Source organism: Haliotis cracherodii, unplaced genomic scaffold (genome assembly GCF_022045235.1).
Source record: "Haliotis cracherodii isolate W230 unplaced genomic scaffold, xgHalCrac1.p SCAF_18, whole genome shotgun sequence".
Classification (NCBI taxonomy): domain Eukaryota; kingdom Metazoa; phylum Mollusca; class Gastropoda; order Lepetellida; family Haliotidae; genus Haliotis; species Haliotis cracherodii.
The window spans coordinates 23,593,922-23,609,590 of NW_027266273.1; the positions used below are offsets into that span (position 1 = coordinate 23,593,922).

At 41.3% G+C, this 15,669-nt stretch overlaps 1 protein-coding gene and 1 long non-coding RNA gene across 2 annotated transcripts in view; one reads left to right on the top strand and one right to left on the bottom strand.

The window, feature by feature from the left end:
• Positions 1–6,738, top strand: part of LOC139465910 (unconventional myosin-Ib-like) — a 91,696-nt gene extending 84,958 nt beyond the window's left edge. The window contains exons 32-33 of the mRNA XM_071247900.1: positions 654–793; positions 1,679–6,738. Coding sequence (XP_071104001.1) covers positions 654–793; positions 1,679–1,802 — 264 coding nt within the window. The 3' untranslated portion in view covers positions 1,803–6,738. The remainder of the gene's footprint in view (positions 1–653; positions 794–1,678) is intronic.
• Positions 6,739–10,483: 3,745 nt separating this feature from the next.
• Positions 10,484–15,394, bottom strand: LOC139465422 (uncharacterized). The gene is made up of 3 exons (XR_011653168.1): positions 15,294–15,394; positions 12,548–12,702; positions 10,484–10,571 (listed from the first exon to the last, which is right to left on the bottom strand). It is a non-coding gene; the product is annotated as an uncharacterized lncRNA (long non-coding RNA).
• Between the last annotated feature and the right edge of the window lie 275 nt (positions 15,395–15,669).

Genomic DNA, 15,669 nt, shown 5'->3' on the forward strand with positions numbered 1-15,669 from the left:
GCATGGCTTGGGGAGCGTGGCTTGGGCAGCATGGCTTGGGGAGCGTGGCTTGGGGAGCATGGCTTGGGGAGCGTGGCTTGGGCAGCATGGCTTGGGCAGTGTGGCTTGGGGAGAATGGCTTGTAGAGAGTGGCTTTTGGGGAGTGGGGTTTGGGGTGTGCGGCTTGGGGAGCGTGGCTTTGGGAGCACGGCTTGGGTAGCACGGCTTGGGGAGAGAGGCTTGGGCAGCATGGCTCGGGGAACGTGGCTTGTGTTGAGTGGTTTGGGGAGCGTGGCTTGGGGGAGTGAGGCTTGGGGAATGATAAGGAACGTTAATGTTGGTAATGGGTCCTTAACCCTGGAGAAAAACAACTGACCTCCATTTCTGATACCCAGTCCACCATTTTGTTGGGCGGTGAGGTAGCCCAGTGGTTAAAGCGTTCACTCGTCAAACCAAATTGGGCATAATGTTTGAAGCCCCTTTCCGGGGTGTCCCTTGCTGTGGTAGTGCTGGAATATTGCAGAAACAGTATGCTCACTCACTCACTCACTCACTCACTCCACCATTTTGTAATTCACATCAATCCATATCTCTGTCTCAGTACACAAATGTCATACAGACTGGGTTCTCTTCTTGTGGATTGTCAAGAAAATATTTTAACCCATTTGTTGCAGAGTGAAAACGGTGATATTTTGTCGAAGAAGGGAGACTTCATCTTCAGCTGTGATCCCCATGTGATAGAACTGGTAGCCAAGGCGTACCTGGTGGTGCAGAACCACACCAAGAAGCCCCCGGAGGTGCAGATATCTCCACAGTATGTATACCCTGTCAGTTAGCACTGGGGTCATTATCACTGACAATATCAGGTTTGCAGTAGTTGGGGATACAGGTGACCCAGTCATCTATGTGCAGAGTTGAATCCCTTAGGCATTCCAAAACCATGGTACATGTCATGAAAAGGTCTAAGTTGAAGGTCATGAGTTAGAAAAAATATTGGTTACACTTTTTCAAAAAGCATTACTTTATAAGTCATACCAAATGAAATGTTAGCGCCATATCTATCAAAGGTCAAGGTCAATTTAGAGGTTATTGTGAAGCATGGTTGTATCATTCATTGCTGGATGCTGTTGTAGTTTGACTTGTACAAGCCTGGGACTTGATGAATGTTGGATGTTAAGACGTCTTGAATAAGGTCAGGGTCTAGATGTTTTTGAATTGAACGTAAAGGGTGATATTAAGATGTGTTGAGAAAATGGGGTTAATGGGTCTGCTTCTGTTTTTTGTTTGCAAACACGTCTAGTTCTAATTAAGGGCTAGACATTGTGTGACAATCGTTAGAATATATCTCTGTGCAAATGGATGATTTGACAGGTAGTGTGCTGAACATTACTTCCTATGGTATGTCAGGCAGGTTGAGGACTGGATAGAACCCACTTGTGAATGTATTGTTTGTTTGTTGTTTAACACGGCACTCAGCAATATTCCAGCTATTTGACGGTGGTCTGTAAATAATCAAATTTGATGATTGATTGATGTGAGCATCGATCCACACAATTGGGATACAATGACATGCATCAACCAGGTTGATCCACCTGATCCTGTTAATCGCCTCTTATGATAAACATGGGTTGCTGAGGACCTATTCTAACCCGGATCTTCACAGGTGGGTGAATGTATTGTACTGACTTTCTCCTTGTAGGTTGTTAGCAGAGTTCAAGGGTTCCAGTGTTGAGGTCGCCTTCAGCAAAGACGCACAGAGCATCCAGGGTGCTGGCCTCAAAGTCACTCGCAAAGGAAACAGACTTGATGTATTCAATGCATGATGAGGCAGTTATGGCAACTTAATCACTTAATCCATAATTTATACACCAATGAACAACTGATGATCTGGCAGTGTTGATTTCCGTGACCTGAGGATCCATCCTGGCGTCAGAACCAATACCATCGCTGGCGCCAGGTTTTCTCATGTGATAAAGTGTGTATTGGTTGGCACCAGTCTGGAGTGCCTTGTCGCAACAACACTAAGAAGGAACTACAATACATACATACGTGTATGCTTGATGGAGCTAGGTCAGGGGACACACAGCAGTTGTCAAAATGGAAGGAAATTGATTTAGCACCATATCTACGCAATGGGAGAAATATTAAGGATGATTCCGAGAGTTGGATATGCAATCAAGGGAGATAATTCAATCTGGTGTCAGAAACAGACTGCTGTGATGGATAATAATCAGACTGTGTGATTTTATATGATTCAACACTTGGTTTTTCCATCTCATTAAGTGTTTTTTCGTAAAGATGTTTTTATACAAGATTACAGAATTTATGTTTAGGCAAGTGGGACCAGAAAGTACTAACATGAGAAAAGAATGAATGTACGGATGTTTGTCATCTGATGATGCCTGATATGGGGGACTTGAAGGGCCAGTTTTGCTTCAGTGGGGACTAAGGGAGCTTCGCAGGGCTAAGGGTGCTTCAAGCACCAACTGTGCTTCAGCAGGTAATCCTGAGGGTATGATAAAGCACCTGAGTGCAAATAAGAGGCAACACAAGTTTGGGTCAGACACACAGAAATAGTTAAAGCTTGTAACACAATATGGGAAGGGAGGGGAGGCTTGTAACAATGTGGGAAGGGAGGCTTGTTTCACCATATGGGAGGGGAGGCTTGTAACAATGTGGGAAGGGAGGCTTGTTTCACCATATGGGAGGGGAGGTTTGTAACAATGTGGGAAGCTATGCTTGTTTCACAATGTGGGAAGGGAGGCTTGTTTCTCCAGAGTCAGATCGGGTTGGCAGTTTCATGTAGAATCCATGTAGAAGACAGTCTGATGGTCCTTGTCTCCCTTGTGTGTGTTGGTAGTAAGGACACATGTAGAAGCAGGAGCCAAGTAGTGGGAAAGTATTTCCCGAATGTTAAACTGTAGGGGGCTATTGCAAGTGTGACTGACCATGAGAGAACAATTGAGAAAATGTTAAAGATTTCATCGGTAATGTTTGTAGGGGACCAAAAATGATATTTAGAGTATCAGACCGTACATACCAAATACAGATATTTTTTACATTTCTGTTAGTTCCATGTTTGACAAAACCAGTAAGTTTGCCTTTGTCTGAGAATCTTCCAAACGGTGATGTTATTGTAGCTTTAAGCATGGCTCCATGCAGTGAACAAGTTGTTGAACAGACTTTCTACACATGTTGTCATCTTGTTATACTTTGTATACATTTCATTGATGTCAATACCAATATGCAATATGTTTGATTCAGTGATATATGATATGACACAGTTTCCATATCATACAATGTTGCACTGTTACATGTGAATGTAGGCGCTAACTCCCAATACATAACACATGGTCAGATACCTGTACCAGATTTTCTGGTAAATTGTATATCATCAGGTCTCGTGATATTTTATCGCAAATTCACATATTCATTGACCAAGTTTGTTATCTCCTTGTCATTCACCTGAAGCGATATGATGTAGTATTGCACACTACACAATATAGCAGTTTTCCAGAAGCTAGTACCCAAGGATGGTGGACTGTACACAAGAAAATATGGTACTTGCTTGGTCAGCTGGTCACTGCAGAATGGGCACTAATACACTACAAATCCATTCCATTCCCAGGGACAAGAATGACGCTATTGTCTTGTGCCTGTTATGACGCCTGTTTTCCATGCCTGGCCGTCACTCCAGGCTAAATAAGCACAACTTTTAACTCTGATGGAGAAGGGAGATCGTCTTGTGTAGTTCATGACCATTACATAATTAATGTATGGAGTAACAAAACTGTTTGTGTTGTGATTTATACTCCCAAATAGCTGAGCATGGAATCAGGATGGACACGGATCTGTGACTGGGGCTATAATGTCATGTGTTAGCAGCAGTACAGATGGGAAGAGCCACATCAGTCTTTACTGTCTATCATTGAATAATTATTTCATATTATCAGATTGTGCTGTACAAAATTCAGGGCAGGTAGACAGTAATTCAGTGGACTGTTCCACAAAGCGATCTTAGCAGTATGATGATCGTAACCCCCATATTTTAACATAGGCTTACGATAGTTGTGGTGCTACGATCACTTTGTGGAACTTGACAATCGAACAGGCCAACCGGTGGTTGGTAGTGTGAGCATGGATTCACACCAGAAGGTACAAACACCTGTTCAGGCAGTCATGTCATAGCAGAGTTTCTGTCAGAGAGCCACCAAGAGCTGTGTGTTGCAGCTGAGATGCAGAGTGTTTAAAACTAGTCACCACTTTCTAAAGGAATTTGTTTAGGTTTATCACCAGGATGCATGTGTAGGAGTGCTTCTGTCATGGTGGGCCTTGGTAGGCTATCCACATGTGTTATGTGCCATGACATGTTTCCTGCATGTGTTGTATGACATTTCAGGTGATACTTCTCAAGATGTTCCAGTCAATATATAGCTCTGAATATACACATATATATATATCTGATAAGAGTAGATTATTTAGGACCCTTGAATGTTGCCCATAATCTTTCCTCTCAGGCAGAGATGCCACTATTGCCAGTCTTTTCATGCAGGACTGCCAGTGTTGATAGTTCTATTGGCAGCACTAACCTGCATTAATAAATGAGATACATTTTCAATTTCATTTGGTTTCTAGAGAAATGGTTCACACAAAGATGCCATGGTTACCAGATCCACGGAGTGTGATTGGGGCATGTTAGTGATACATGCCTGCTGACAGGTGCAGCTGTACCCAAGACACAATTGGCAAGAGGACACAGCGTCGCCCATGAATATAAATAAACTCCTTTCATGTTACCCCAGTCATCTTAAACTTGCACAGTACAGACTCGCTATCACCAGAATTATGTTGAATTTTGAAAATAAAACAATGTGATTTGTTTGTATGAAAAGGCTGTATAATTCCTACATTTTGGCCCTCCTGTGACAAGATGCTGCTGCGAGTGGCAGATGATTGGGTTGGCATCTCTGGCCATTATTATTTAACTATGCATATATCTTCTATATATATGTTGCTTGTTATAGTTAGTGAGATATTTATTTTTGTCACAGTGTTACCATGTTGATGACTGGTGTACATGGTGTAGTTTCTTCTTGCATGCATATATACACACAGACCCTTCATTGTACCATTGTCTTTGCTGCTAGGGGAATATCTATAAGCTGTTACAACATCTGAATAAGTACGAACACAAAATTGCTTATTAACCTACGAATAATTTCAGCCCTTTTTAGACTCAATATTGATGATATGAGGAGAATACTATGTATATAGCTTCAACACAGATGCTGTATGTTAGCCTTTCACTGTCATTGTAGTCCATTAATGTACATATGGTTAAACTTCCAGGTGGTTTCATTATCTACAAGGTGACAATTCAGTGCATTGTTCCATCAGCTACAGTGTGGCATTTAATGCATTGTTCCATCAGCTACAGTGTGGCAGTTAATGCATTGTTCCATCAGCTCAGTGGCATTTAATGCATTGTTCCATCAGCTAATAATGCATTGTTCCATCAGCTACAGTGTGGCATGTAATGCATTGTTCCATCAGCTACAGTGTGACAGTTAATGCATTGTTCCATCAGCTGCATTGTGGCAGTTATTGCAGTGTCCATCAGCTGCATTGTGGCAGTTATTGCAGTGTCCATCAGCTGCATTGTGGCAGTTAATGCACTTTTCCATCAGCTGCATTGTGGTAATTAATGCATTGTTCCATCAGCTGCATTGTGACAGTTAATGCATTATTCCATCAGCTACAGTTTGGCAGTTAATGCATTTGCTCCAACTCGGTGTTGCAGTTAATGCATTGTTCCATCACCTCCATTGTGACAGTTATGCATTGTCAATGCACTTCGGTGTGGCAGTTGAAGCAGTCACATAACTATCATCAAATGAATGGGCTTGTTCTTGGAGCAGTACTTGACATTCATTTTGCCAAACCAGAGTGCAGCAGCTTGTTTCTGAAGCTGCATTTACTATCAAAGCCAACATTTTACATTGCAGAATACTTTTTATACCACCAATACTTTTTTTTATTATCTTGGTTATTCTTTACCATGTGAGAGTAATCAAACATCATTGCTGAAACAATATGTTGCATTTCTAATCTGTTGTATGTGAAGCTCCATAGTAAAATTTATTGTCACTGTAGATAGATTCCAATATGTTGATGCAATAAATTGTATGATGTGACAAAGTAACATATGCTAAGGCTTGGATGCAGTGTTTTCAAAATATGGTGTGGGGTGCACTTATTTACTTGTAAACATTTCAGCTTCTATCATATCAACCTTGTTTTTGTTACTTTCTCTGAAATGTATAAAGGGAAGCTACTCTGTCATCCCCTCACCTCCTCCTCTGCATCGGTCTGTTCCTGCCCGGTTTTGTTTGTGACGTATCTCACGCTGCATGTTCCGCTGTGCTATTCAGACAGTATATCCATGTGAAGGCATATACTGTATAATGTGTATATTGTGTGATTCTGAGAGTGAGTGAAATCATTTGGTAAATGATAAATATTGCTATTATTATTAAGATTATTATTCTTGATCTTCACACAAACTGTCTCAAGCAGTGAGTGCCACTGATCAGTCGGTTCTGAGCTGCATGCCGTCGACACAGATTTGGTTAATCTATCAATCTTGTTATTTTGATTTTTCATCTACTTTGACCAATATGTTGTATATTTTATACTAGCTGAATGTTGTGGCTATATAATATATACCAGGAAACATTTTAGTTAACCAGAATAAACATGCTGGACAAATACAGATATCAGTTGTTTTCTCGTCATTCTCATAGCATTTCTTGCAGCCATGCAGGTCTATGTGAGATCTCATTGCACACCAGTCATGTAGGTCTAAGTGAGATATCATTACACAATAGTCATGTGGGTCTAAGTTAGATCTCATTGCAAACCAGTCATGTAGGTCTAAGTGAGATCTCATTGCACACCAGTCATGAAGATCTAAGTGAGATCTCATTACACAATAGTCATGTGGGTCTAAGTGAGATCTCATGCAAACCAGTCACTGAGCCACTTTTGGATGATAAATCTTATTACACACCAGTCATGTAGGTCAAAGTGAGATCTCTTGACTAATTAGTCTTGTGGGTCAAGGAGATCGTATCACACACCAGTCATGTAGGTCAAAGTGAGATCTCATGACTAATTAGTCTTGTGGGTCAAGGAGATCGTATCACACACCAGTCATGTAGGTCAAAGTGAGATCTCATGACTAATTAGTCTTGTGGGTCAAGGAGATCGTATCACACACCAGTCATGTAGGTCAAAGTGAGATCTCATGACTAATTAGTCTTGTGGGTCAAGGAGATCGTATCACACACCAGTCATGTAGGTCAAAGTGAGATCTCTTGACTAATTAGTCTTGTGGGTCAAGGAGATCGTATCACACACCAGTCATGTAGGTCAAAGTGAGATCTCATGACTAATTAGTCTTGTGGGTCAAGGAGATCGTATCACACACCAGTCATGTAGGTCAAAGTGAGATCTCATGACACAAGTCTTGTGGGTCAAGAAGATCGTATTACACACCAGTCATGTAGGTCAAAGTGAGATCTCATGACACATTAGTCTTGTGGGTCAAGAAGATCGTATTACACACCAGTCATGTAGGTCAAAGTGAGATCTCATGACACATTAGTCTTGTGGGTCAAGAAGATCGTATTACACACCAGTCATGTAGGTCAAAGTGAGATTTGTTTACATATTAGTCGTGTAGGTCTAAGTGAGATCTCATTTCATGCTGGTCATTAAGCTCAAAGTGAGATTTCATAACATCGGTCACGTGGGTCAAAGTGAGATCTCATTACGCATGGGAGATGCAGGTCAGAGTGGGATCTCATTGCACATCAGTAATACAAATATATAACTTTATTCTTTTCTCCGTTGAAGTTGGAGCAATTTTTCTTTCAACATCACCAATCGACATGGTTATTCACTTGATTCTTTCTCTGACAGATGTATAAAACCTACTCACATAAAAATGTCAAATCATACCTTTCTGGAATTCAATGGAAAAAAGACAGAATGGACGTTGTGTAAACATGTTTTTGGCTGAATTTAGGGTCTGTCCCGTACCCAGTGTATCTTGACTGTGATGTCACGCATTCACCGCTATAAATCCCAGATCCCCTTTCAAGCGCACACATCCGCCGTCACCATAAAGGCGGCAATCATCCTCCTTGTCACGTCTCTTGTCAGGGCTGTCGGTGAGTTGTCTCCCCTTTACCTTCACACCCGAGACGACCAGACAGGTTTGGTTTAACGTCGCTTTAAAGGGTATTTCATGTATAGCACAGCTACTATGGAAGAAATTCGCTATGGAAAGTTGCATCGGTTATGCGTGCCAGAAAAGTATGATCATGGGTTCGAATCCCAGATTCCCTGTAATTATATGTCGGCAACATACCCGTGGTCGTGGATTTCAGGGGGACACGGGTGGCCCAGTCGTCTAAGGCACCGCAATTCGCTGGGCAGAGTTGCGTCCCTTGGGCACGCCAGAAACCTATGATTGTGGGTTCCAATCCCGGTTCACCCCGATTATGTTTCTAGGTTTGTAAGCACTATAACCGTGCTCTTGGGTTTCACCGAAGTGGTAAACGTCTGAGATCTGCATCACTTCGGGCTTTCCTCCCACATGAAGTTGACACACCGTGATATAACTGAGTACCGTTAAAAGCGGCGTTAAGCCCAACTCACTCACTCAATCAGCTTAATTACGATGTGTCAGATTAGGTCTTTGGAAGACCCAAGGATTATGAACAGGGCGAATCTGATATTCGATCTGAAGACCAGTTGATCCTTTCCATGGCTGAGGTAGGGCATCTCTGTGGCTCCTTTAACCACTGGGACAGCCAATCCCCCAAAATAACCAGGATATAACCGGTCCCTGGCTCGCTGACTTTATTGATGCATGTCATCGATCCCAATTGCTTGGATCGATGTTCATGACATTAATCACTGGATTGTCAGACTCGATTATTTACAGACCGCCATCATATAGCTGGAATATTGCTGAGTGCAGCGTTAAACAACAAACCAACCAACCTTGAGTGTTAGACGTGCAGCTCACCAGCTTCCCTGGCTGAGCGATGAGTATTGTCATTTGCTTGTGACGTCATGGTAACTGATGACGTCGCAATGTTCTGCTAAGCATTGTGTCTCAGTTCGTTGTAGGGTATCTCCACTAGGATATTGATCTCAGGTCTATCTTAATGGGAGACCTATCCTACTGTAGACATCCTGGTAGACCTATCCCACTGTAGACATCCTGGTAGACCTATCCTACTGTAGACATCCTGGTAGACCTATCCTACTGTAGACTTACTGGTACATTTCCACATTTGACGCAACAGTGATCAAAATAATGTTCGACTCAATTCCCTATTGACAATACGTACACTATATTGATGTAGTTTTTCAGGTAAACAGCGAAATATGAAACAGCCATCTTTGTGATTTTATGTACATATTTCCAAGGCCGAGGGATATCCGTGACGTGTGTGCGCGCGCACGTGTGTAACCAATCTACACTTGATGCATGTGCACGTAAAACCATTAAGACACTAAATGCACTCACATTCACTTAGGGCACTGCACGTGAGACAAATCTGTACTTGGTGGACTGCATGTGAAACCAATCTACAATTGGTTCACTGCACGCGTAACCCATCTGTACTTGGTGCACTGTACGTCAAACCAATCTGTACTTGGTGCCCTGCACGTGTAAACCATCTGTACTTGGTGCACCGCACAAGAAACCCAACTATGCTTGGTGAAATACAAATGGAAGTTATCTATACTTAGTGTCTACACGTGTAACCCATCTGTACTTAATGAACTGCCCGTGTAACCCATGTGTACTTGATGAACTGCACGTGTAACTCATCTGTACTTGATGAACTGCCCGTGTAACCCATGTGTACTTGATGCACTGCCCGTGTAACCCATGTGTACTTGATGCACTGCCCGTGTAACCCATGTGTACTTGATGAACTGCACATGTAACCTATCTGAGTTTGGTGCACTGCACATAAAACCCATCTACAAATCTGTACTTGATGCACTGCACGTGTAACTCATCTGAACTTGGTGCACTGCACATGAAACCCAATTGACTTGATGTACTTCAAGTGAAAGCTACCTACACTCACTGCACTGCACGTGTAACCCATCTGTACTTGATGTACTGCACCTGAAATCCATCTGTACTTGATGTACTGCACCTGAAATCCATCTGTACCTGATGTACTGCACGTGTAATTCATCTGAACTAAGTGCACTGCACATGAAACCCATCTGCACTACTAGTGAAACCAACCTACAATTGGTGCACTGCACGTGTCATCCATCTGTACTTGATTTACTGCACGTGTAACCCATCTATACTTGATGCACGGGCACTATTAACCATTAAGACCCTAGGTGCACTGAACGTGTCGCCCTGATGAAATTTGTCACAGAAGCAACACTACACATATTTACATCAGAGACATGGATTTATTCTGTGTACATTTTCGTAGATCAAATATTCACTTTGTCTGCCGGCACTATCAGAGAAAACGTACCTGAAAATAGAGAACAATTTATGATAAACTCAAGCGTGATATAGTCCTAGTCTGATGGTGTGACGATACATAGTTCTAGTCTGATGGTGTGACGATAATAGTTCTAGTCTGATGGTGTGACGATACATTGTTCTAGTCTGATGGTGTGACGATACATAGTTCTAGTCTGATGGTATGTCGATACATAGTTCTAGTCTGATGGTGTGACGATACATAGTTCTAGCCTGATGGTGTGACGATACATAGTTCTAGTCTGATGGTGTGACGATACATAGTTCTAACTTGATGGTTTGACTGTACAACGTGAGTGTTTTGTCTGTGGCCACCGTGGGAGTATTTTGTTTGAGACAGCTGTTGTCAGTGTTTTGTCTGAGACAACTGTGTGGAGTGTTTTGTCTGAGACAGCTGTGTTGAGTGTTTTGTCTGAGACAGCTGTTATGAGTGTCTTCTTTGAGACAGCTTTGTTGAGTGTTTTGTCTGAGACAGCTGTGTGGATGTGTTTGGTCTGAGACAGCTGTTGTGAGTGTTTTGTTTGAGACAGCTGTTGTGAGTGTTTTGTCTGAGACAGCTGTGTTGGGTGTTTTGTCTGAGACAGCTGTTGTGAGTGTTTTGTCTGAGACAGCTGTTGTGAGTGTTTTGTCTGAGACAGCTGTGTTGAGTGTTTTGTCTGAGACAACTGTGTTGAGTGTTTTGTCTGAGACAGCTGTTGTGAGTGTTTTGTCTGAGACAGCTGTTGGGAGTGTTTTGTCTGAGATAGCTGTGTGGAGTGTTTTGTCTGAGACAGCTGTTGTGAGTGTTTTGTCTGAGACAACTGTGTGGAGTGGTTTTTTTGAGACAGCTGTTGTCAGTGTTTTGTCTGAGACAGCTGTTGTTAGTGTTTTCTTTGAGACAGCTGTGTTGAGTATTTTGTCTGAGACAGCTGTGTTGAATGTTTTGTTTGAGACAGCTGTTAAGAGTGTTTTGTCTGAGACAGCTGTTGGGAGTGTTTTGTCTGAGAAAAGTGTGTGGAGTTGTTTCTTTGAGACAGCTGTGTGGAGTGTTTTCACTCACACCAGCCGTCTTGAGTGTTTTGTCTGAGACAGCTGTTGTGAGTGTATTGCCTGAGACAGCTGTTGTGAGTGATTTCTCTGAGACAGCTGTGTTGAGTGTTTTCTTTGAGACAGCTGTGTTGAGTGTTTTGTCTGAGACAGCTGTGTCGAGTGTTTTCACTTACAACAGCCGTCATGAGTGTTTTGTCTGAGACAGCTGTTGTGAGTGTTTTGCCTGAGACAGCTGTTGTGAGTGATTTGTCTGAGACAGCTGTGTTGAGTGTTTTCTTTGAGATAGCTGTGTGGAGTTTTTTGTCTAAGACAGCTGTTGTGGGTGTTTTCTTTGAGACAGCTGTTGGGAGTATTTTGTCTGAGACAGCTGTGTGGAGTGTTTTGTCTGAGACAGCTGTTGTGAGCGTTTGTCTGAGACAACTGTGTGGAGTGTTTTTTTTGAGACAGCTGTTGTCAGTGTTTTGTCTGAGACAGCTGTTGTTAGTGTTTTCTTTGAGACAGCTGTGTTGAGTGTTTTGTCTGAGACAGCTGTGTTGAATGTTTTGTTTGAGACAGCTGTTGTGAGTGTTTTGTCTGAGACAGCTGTTGGGAGTGTTTTGTCTGAGAAAAGTGTGTGGAGTTGTTTCTTTGAGACAGCTGTGTGGAGTGTTTTCACTCACAACAGCCGTCTTGAGTGTTTTGTCTGAGACAGCTGTTGTGAGTGTATTGTCTGAGACAGCTGTTGTGAGTGTTTTGTCTGAGACAGCTGTTGTGAGTGTTTTGTCTGAGACAGGTTTAGGGAGTGTTTTGTCTGAGACAGCTGTTGTCAGTGTTTTGTCTGAGACAGCTGTTGTGAGTGTTTTGTCTGAGACAGCTGTTGTGATTGTTTTGTCTGAGACAACTGTGTGGAGTGTCTTGTCTGAGACAGCTGTAGTGAGAAGTCAGTCGGACACCTACCCAGGCTACCCAGCGGTCCTAGGTGCTGTCACATTGGCATTGGCCGATGAGGACTGTTATGACGCAGCGTGGGGTGCCACTACATCCGGCGCATTCAAGAGAGCAGATCCTGTCCTCGACACACACAGTAATGATGCCACACCCAGTCTGGGCTTCTGAAACCGGTAGGGAGCTCATTTAACATCAACGTAAGAAGACACACAACTGATCAAACCTCCACGGATCCCAGCCCCGTCTACCTACTGTCCCTGTTGTGACAGATAATGTTTCTATTTCAATATGAAACTAATTAAATCATACGGAAACATTCGTTCGTAAACCATAAGATCCCTTGTTCGCATGCTTTCAAAGACAAATAACTCAACTTTGACTGTTCTGGAGCATGCTCAACAATCCTGCTAAGCAAAGGACAAGTAGGGATAAGGTCTCCTCTTTTTCAACTGAAAACGTCATACTCGATTATTTACAGAAATCTTTGAAATAGTGGTACTAAAACGTACAAATGGACTATACTTTCTTCTGGGATGATAAACGATATAAAAGAATGGCAAAAATAATTGAAAACGGCCGATGTTATTTAAATTTGAAGAGAAAAAATCTTCAGAAAATCAACTTGGGTCAAAGATTTCCATGTTCAAATACTATAAAAAACGATTCCTAAAAGCCTCTTTAATCAACCTAGTCGAGCCGTTTCAGTCTCTTCTTGGTGTCCATGACATGCAAGTGTTAAATACAAAAATGTATAATCCTTATAACATATATATCTCTGGTAAGTTTTCATGGCACTACGTCAATACAGAAGGGGCCTGAGGTTAGCAGCGGGTTCGTTATTCGTTATTCGTTATTCGTTTTTCGAATAACGAAAAACAAGCCAGCACCGGGTTCGTTATGCAAAGGCTGTATATTAAACTACGGTAATGTTGTCTAATACACTGAAACTCATTTAATATATGACAGCAGGTTCGTCTTACATCATCATCCAAAAGCTGTTTAGTTATTCAGTACTTTTGAATAACGAAAAACAAACCAGCACCGGGTTCGTTATTCAGACTCGGTATAACAAATGCATTGTATAAGATACCGTATTTCCAGTGGGTTCGTTATTAGTTTTTCGAATAACGAAAAACAAGCCAGCACCGGGTTCGTTATTCAGTTCATGTCCAAGAAAATATATAAATAAATGGAATAAAGAATCTGCTATTGTTTTTATTTATGAACGTATTTACAATAAAGACTTGAATTGTGGGAAAACCTTAGCAGAAGTAGCCCTGATTAAATATTGACTGTATTTAAGGTCAAAATAACAAATATAGGAAAATTTAATTGTATAATGAGTGTGGCCTCTGTCCGTAGACCCTGCCACTGTATCTTCAACCACACCACCTATATCCGTTCCCACAGAAAAAAAACGCTTCTGGTCAGTGTCCATCATCACCCACTATAGAACAGAGTCTTACAATGTATCCATGTTTTCATTATTACATGACTGGTCAGTAAATGGTGATGACATATCACACAACTGCAGTAAGATGTCTTACTACTCTCCGAATGTCTGATACTATGACATTAGATTTGTTTGGGTTTGTAACTTTGATCGTTGACTACAACCTGGAATGGATCCCATGATTGTATGCATCATATAGGTGCCACGTTAACCTCACGTTTGTTTGCACAGTTCTAGACAATTACTTGCATAGTGCAGTAAACTTAGATTATAGTTCAGTAGAGTTCAAGACTTCAGTAAACATAACTGTACATTGTCTGTTTAGATACATTGCTATTAAGTATTATAGCAGTCAGATAGATCAGTTTTGCATTGTGACGTATATAACTTTATAACACATTTAACTATAGAATGAACATAACTGCAATCTTACGAACGACATTTTATAGAAAATACTGTCTGGGTAACTCACTACATTTAACTGTAATGAAAATTATCATACAAGAGTGTAAGTAGTATTATAACCCTTTCCTACAAATAAAGTGAATACAGTTTGATCTATCCCCTTTTAGTTCGTTATTATTCATCCTTAAACTGCCGGAAAGAATCCGACTGAATAGTGTTTTTGACAAAAGATGAGTGGTGCTGTTTAGATTCCAGTTGGTGGACAGCCCTTAGTAGCTAAAAACTGCTTGAACAAAAATTAGACTACCTCACATTCGTCAATTTGTTGGATATGAACTGAAACTAAATGCTGCAGTTTAATTTTTCGTTATTCAAAAGTACTGAAAAACTTAACAGCTTTTAGACGATGTAAGACGAATCTGCTGTCATATATTAAATGAGTTTCAGTGTATTTGACCACATTACTGTAGTTGTTTAATATACAGCCTTTGAATAACGAACCCGGTGCTGGTTTGTTTTTCGTTATTCGAAAAACGAATAACGAATAACGAACCCGCTGCTAACTTCAGGCCCCTACTACAGCAGCGACGTTAAAACCTATTTCCTTTCACTTCATAACAAATTCTGATTCCAAAGATTTGCTCATTATTTCAATAATTCAAATCGTAAAAAGACCCTTATAACATCTTGTATGATGGATTAGCCTTTCAAATACCGTTGTTACATGTTCGCTGTCTGTAGCCATCCCATAAGTACTACAGAATAAGGTATTCGTCATTGTTATACATTGTATCAGTACATATGAACAATGTATACAACAACTGTGCAGAAAACACATTAAACGAGCATAGATACATAATTCTCTTATTGTCTAAATAGAAGGAGACACGGACTCACCAACGGCACCAAGGACAAAGAGGGACGCCAGAGCGAGGAAAAAGATAGCCTTCATGTCGAAATCTGCAGTGCTGTGCAGATCCCACGGAGACACCTTTATATGGTTGCAGCGTGGTATCTCAGAATGTCAGCCTATCCCAGGTCGTCCAATTAACACATAAGTCTAAATTGCGTACTCTACAATTTTTAACTGTAGTATCTTAGGAAAACATCTTTGAAGGTAACATTCACCGACATGATCTCTCGATGGAAGAGATTATCATTTAACGATTAAAGGCCACACAAAGATGAATTATTTGTTTTAAATTCAAATCGACTTTCTACAAATTACAACATCAATGTTTTCGAGGATTGAAATATTTCGTTCTTTTCTTTT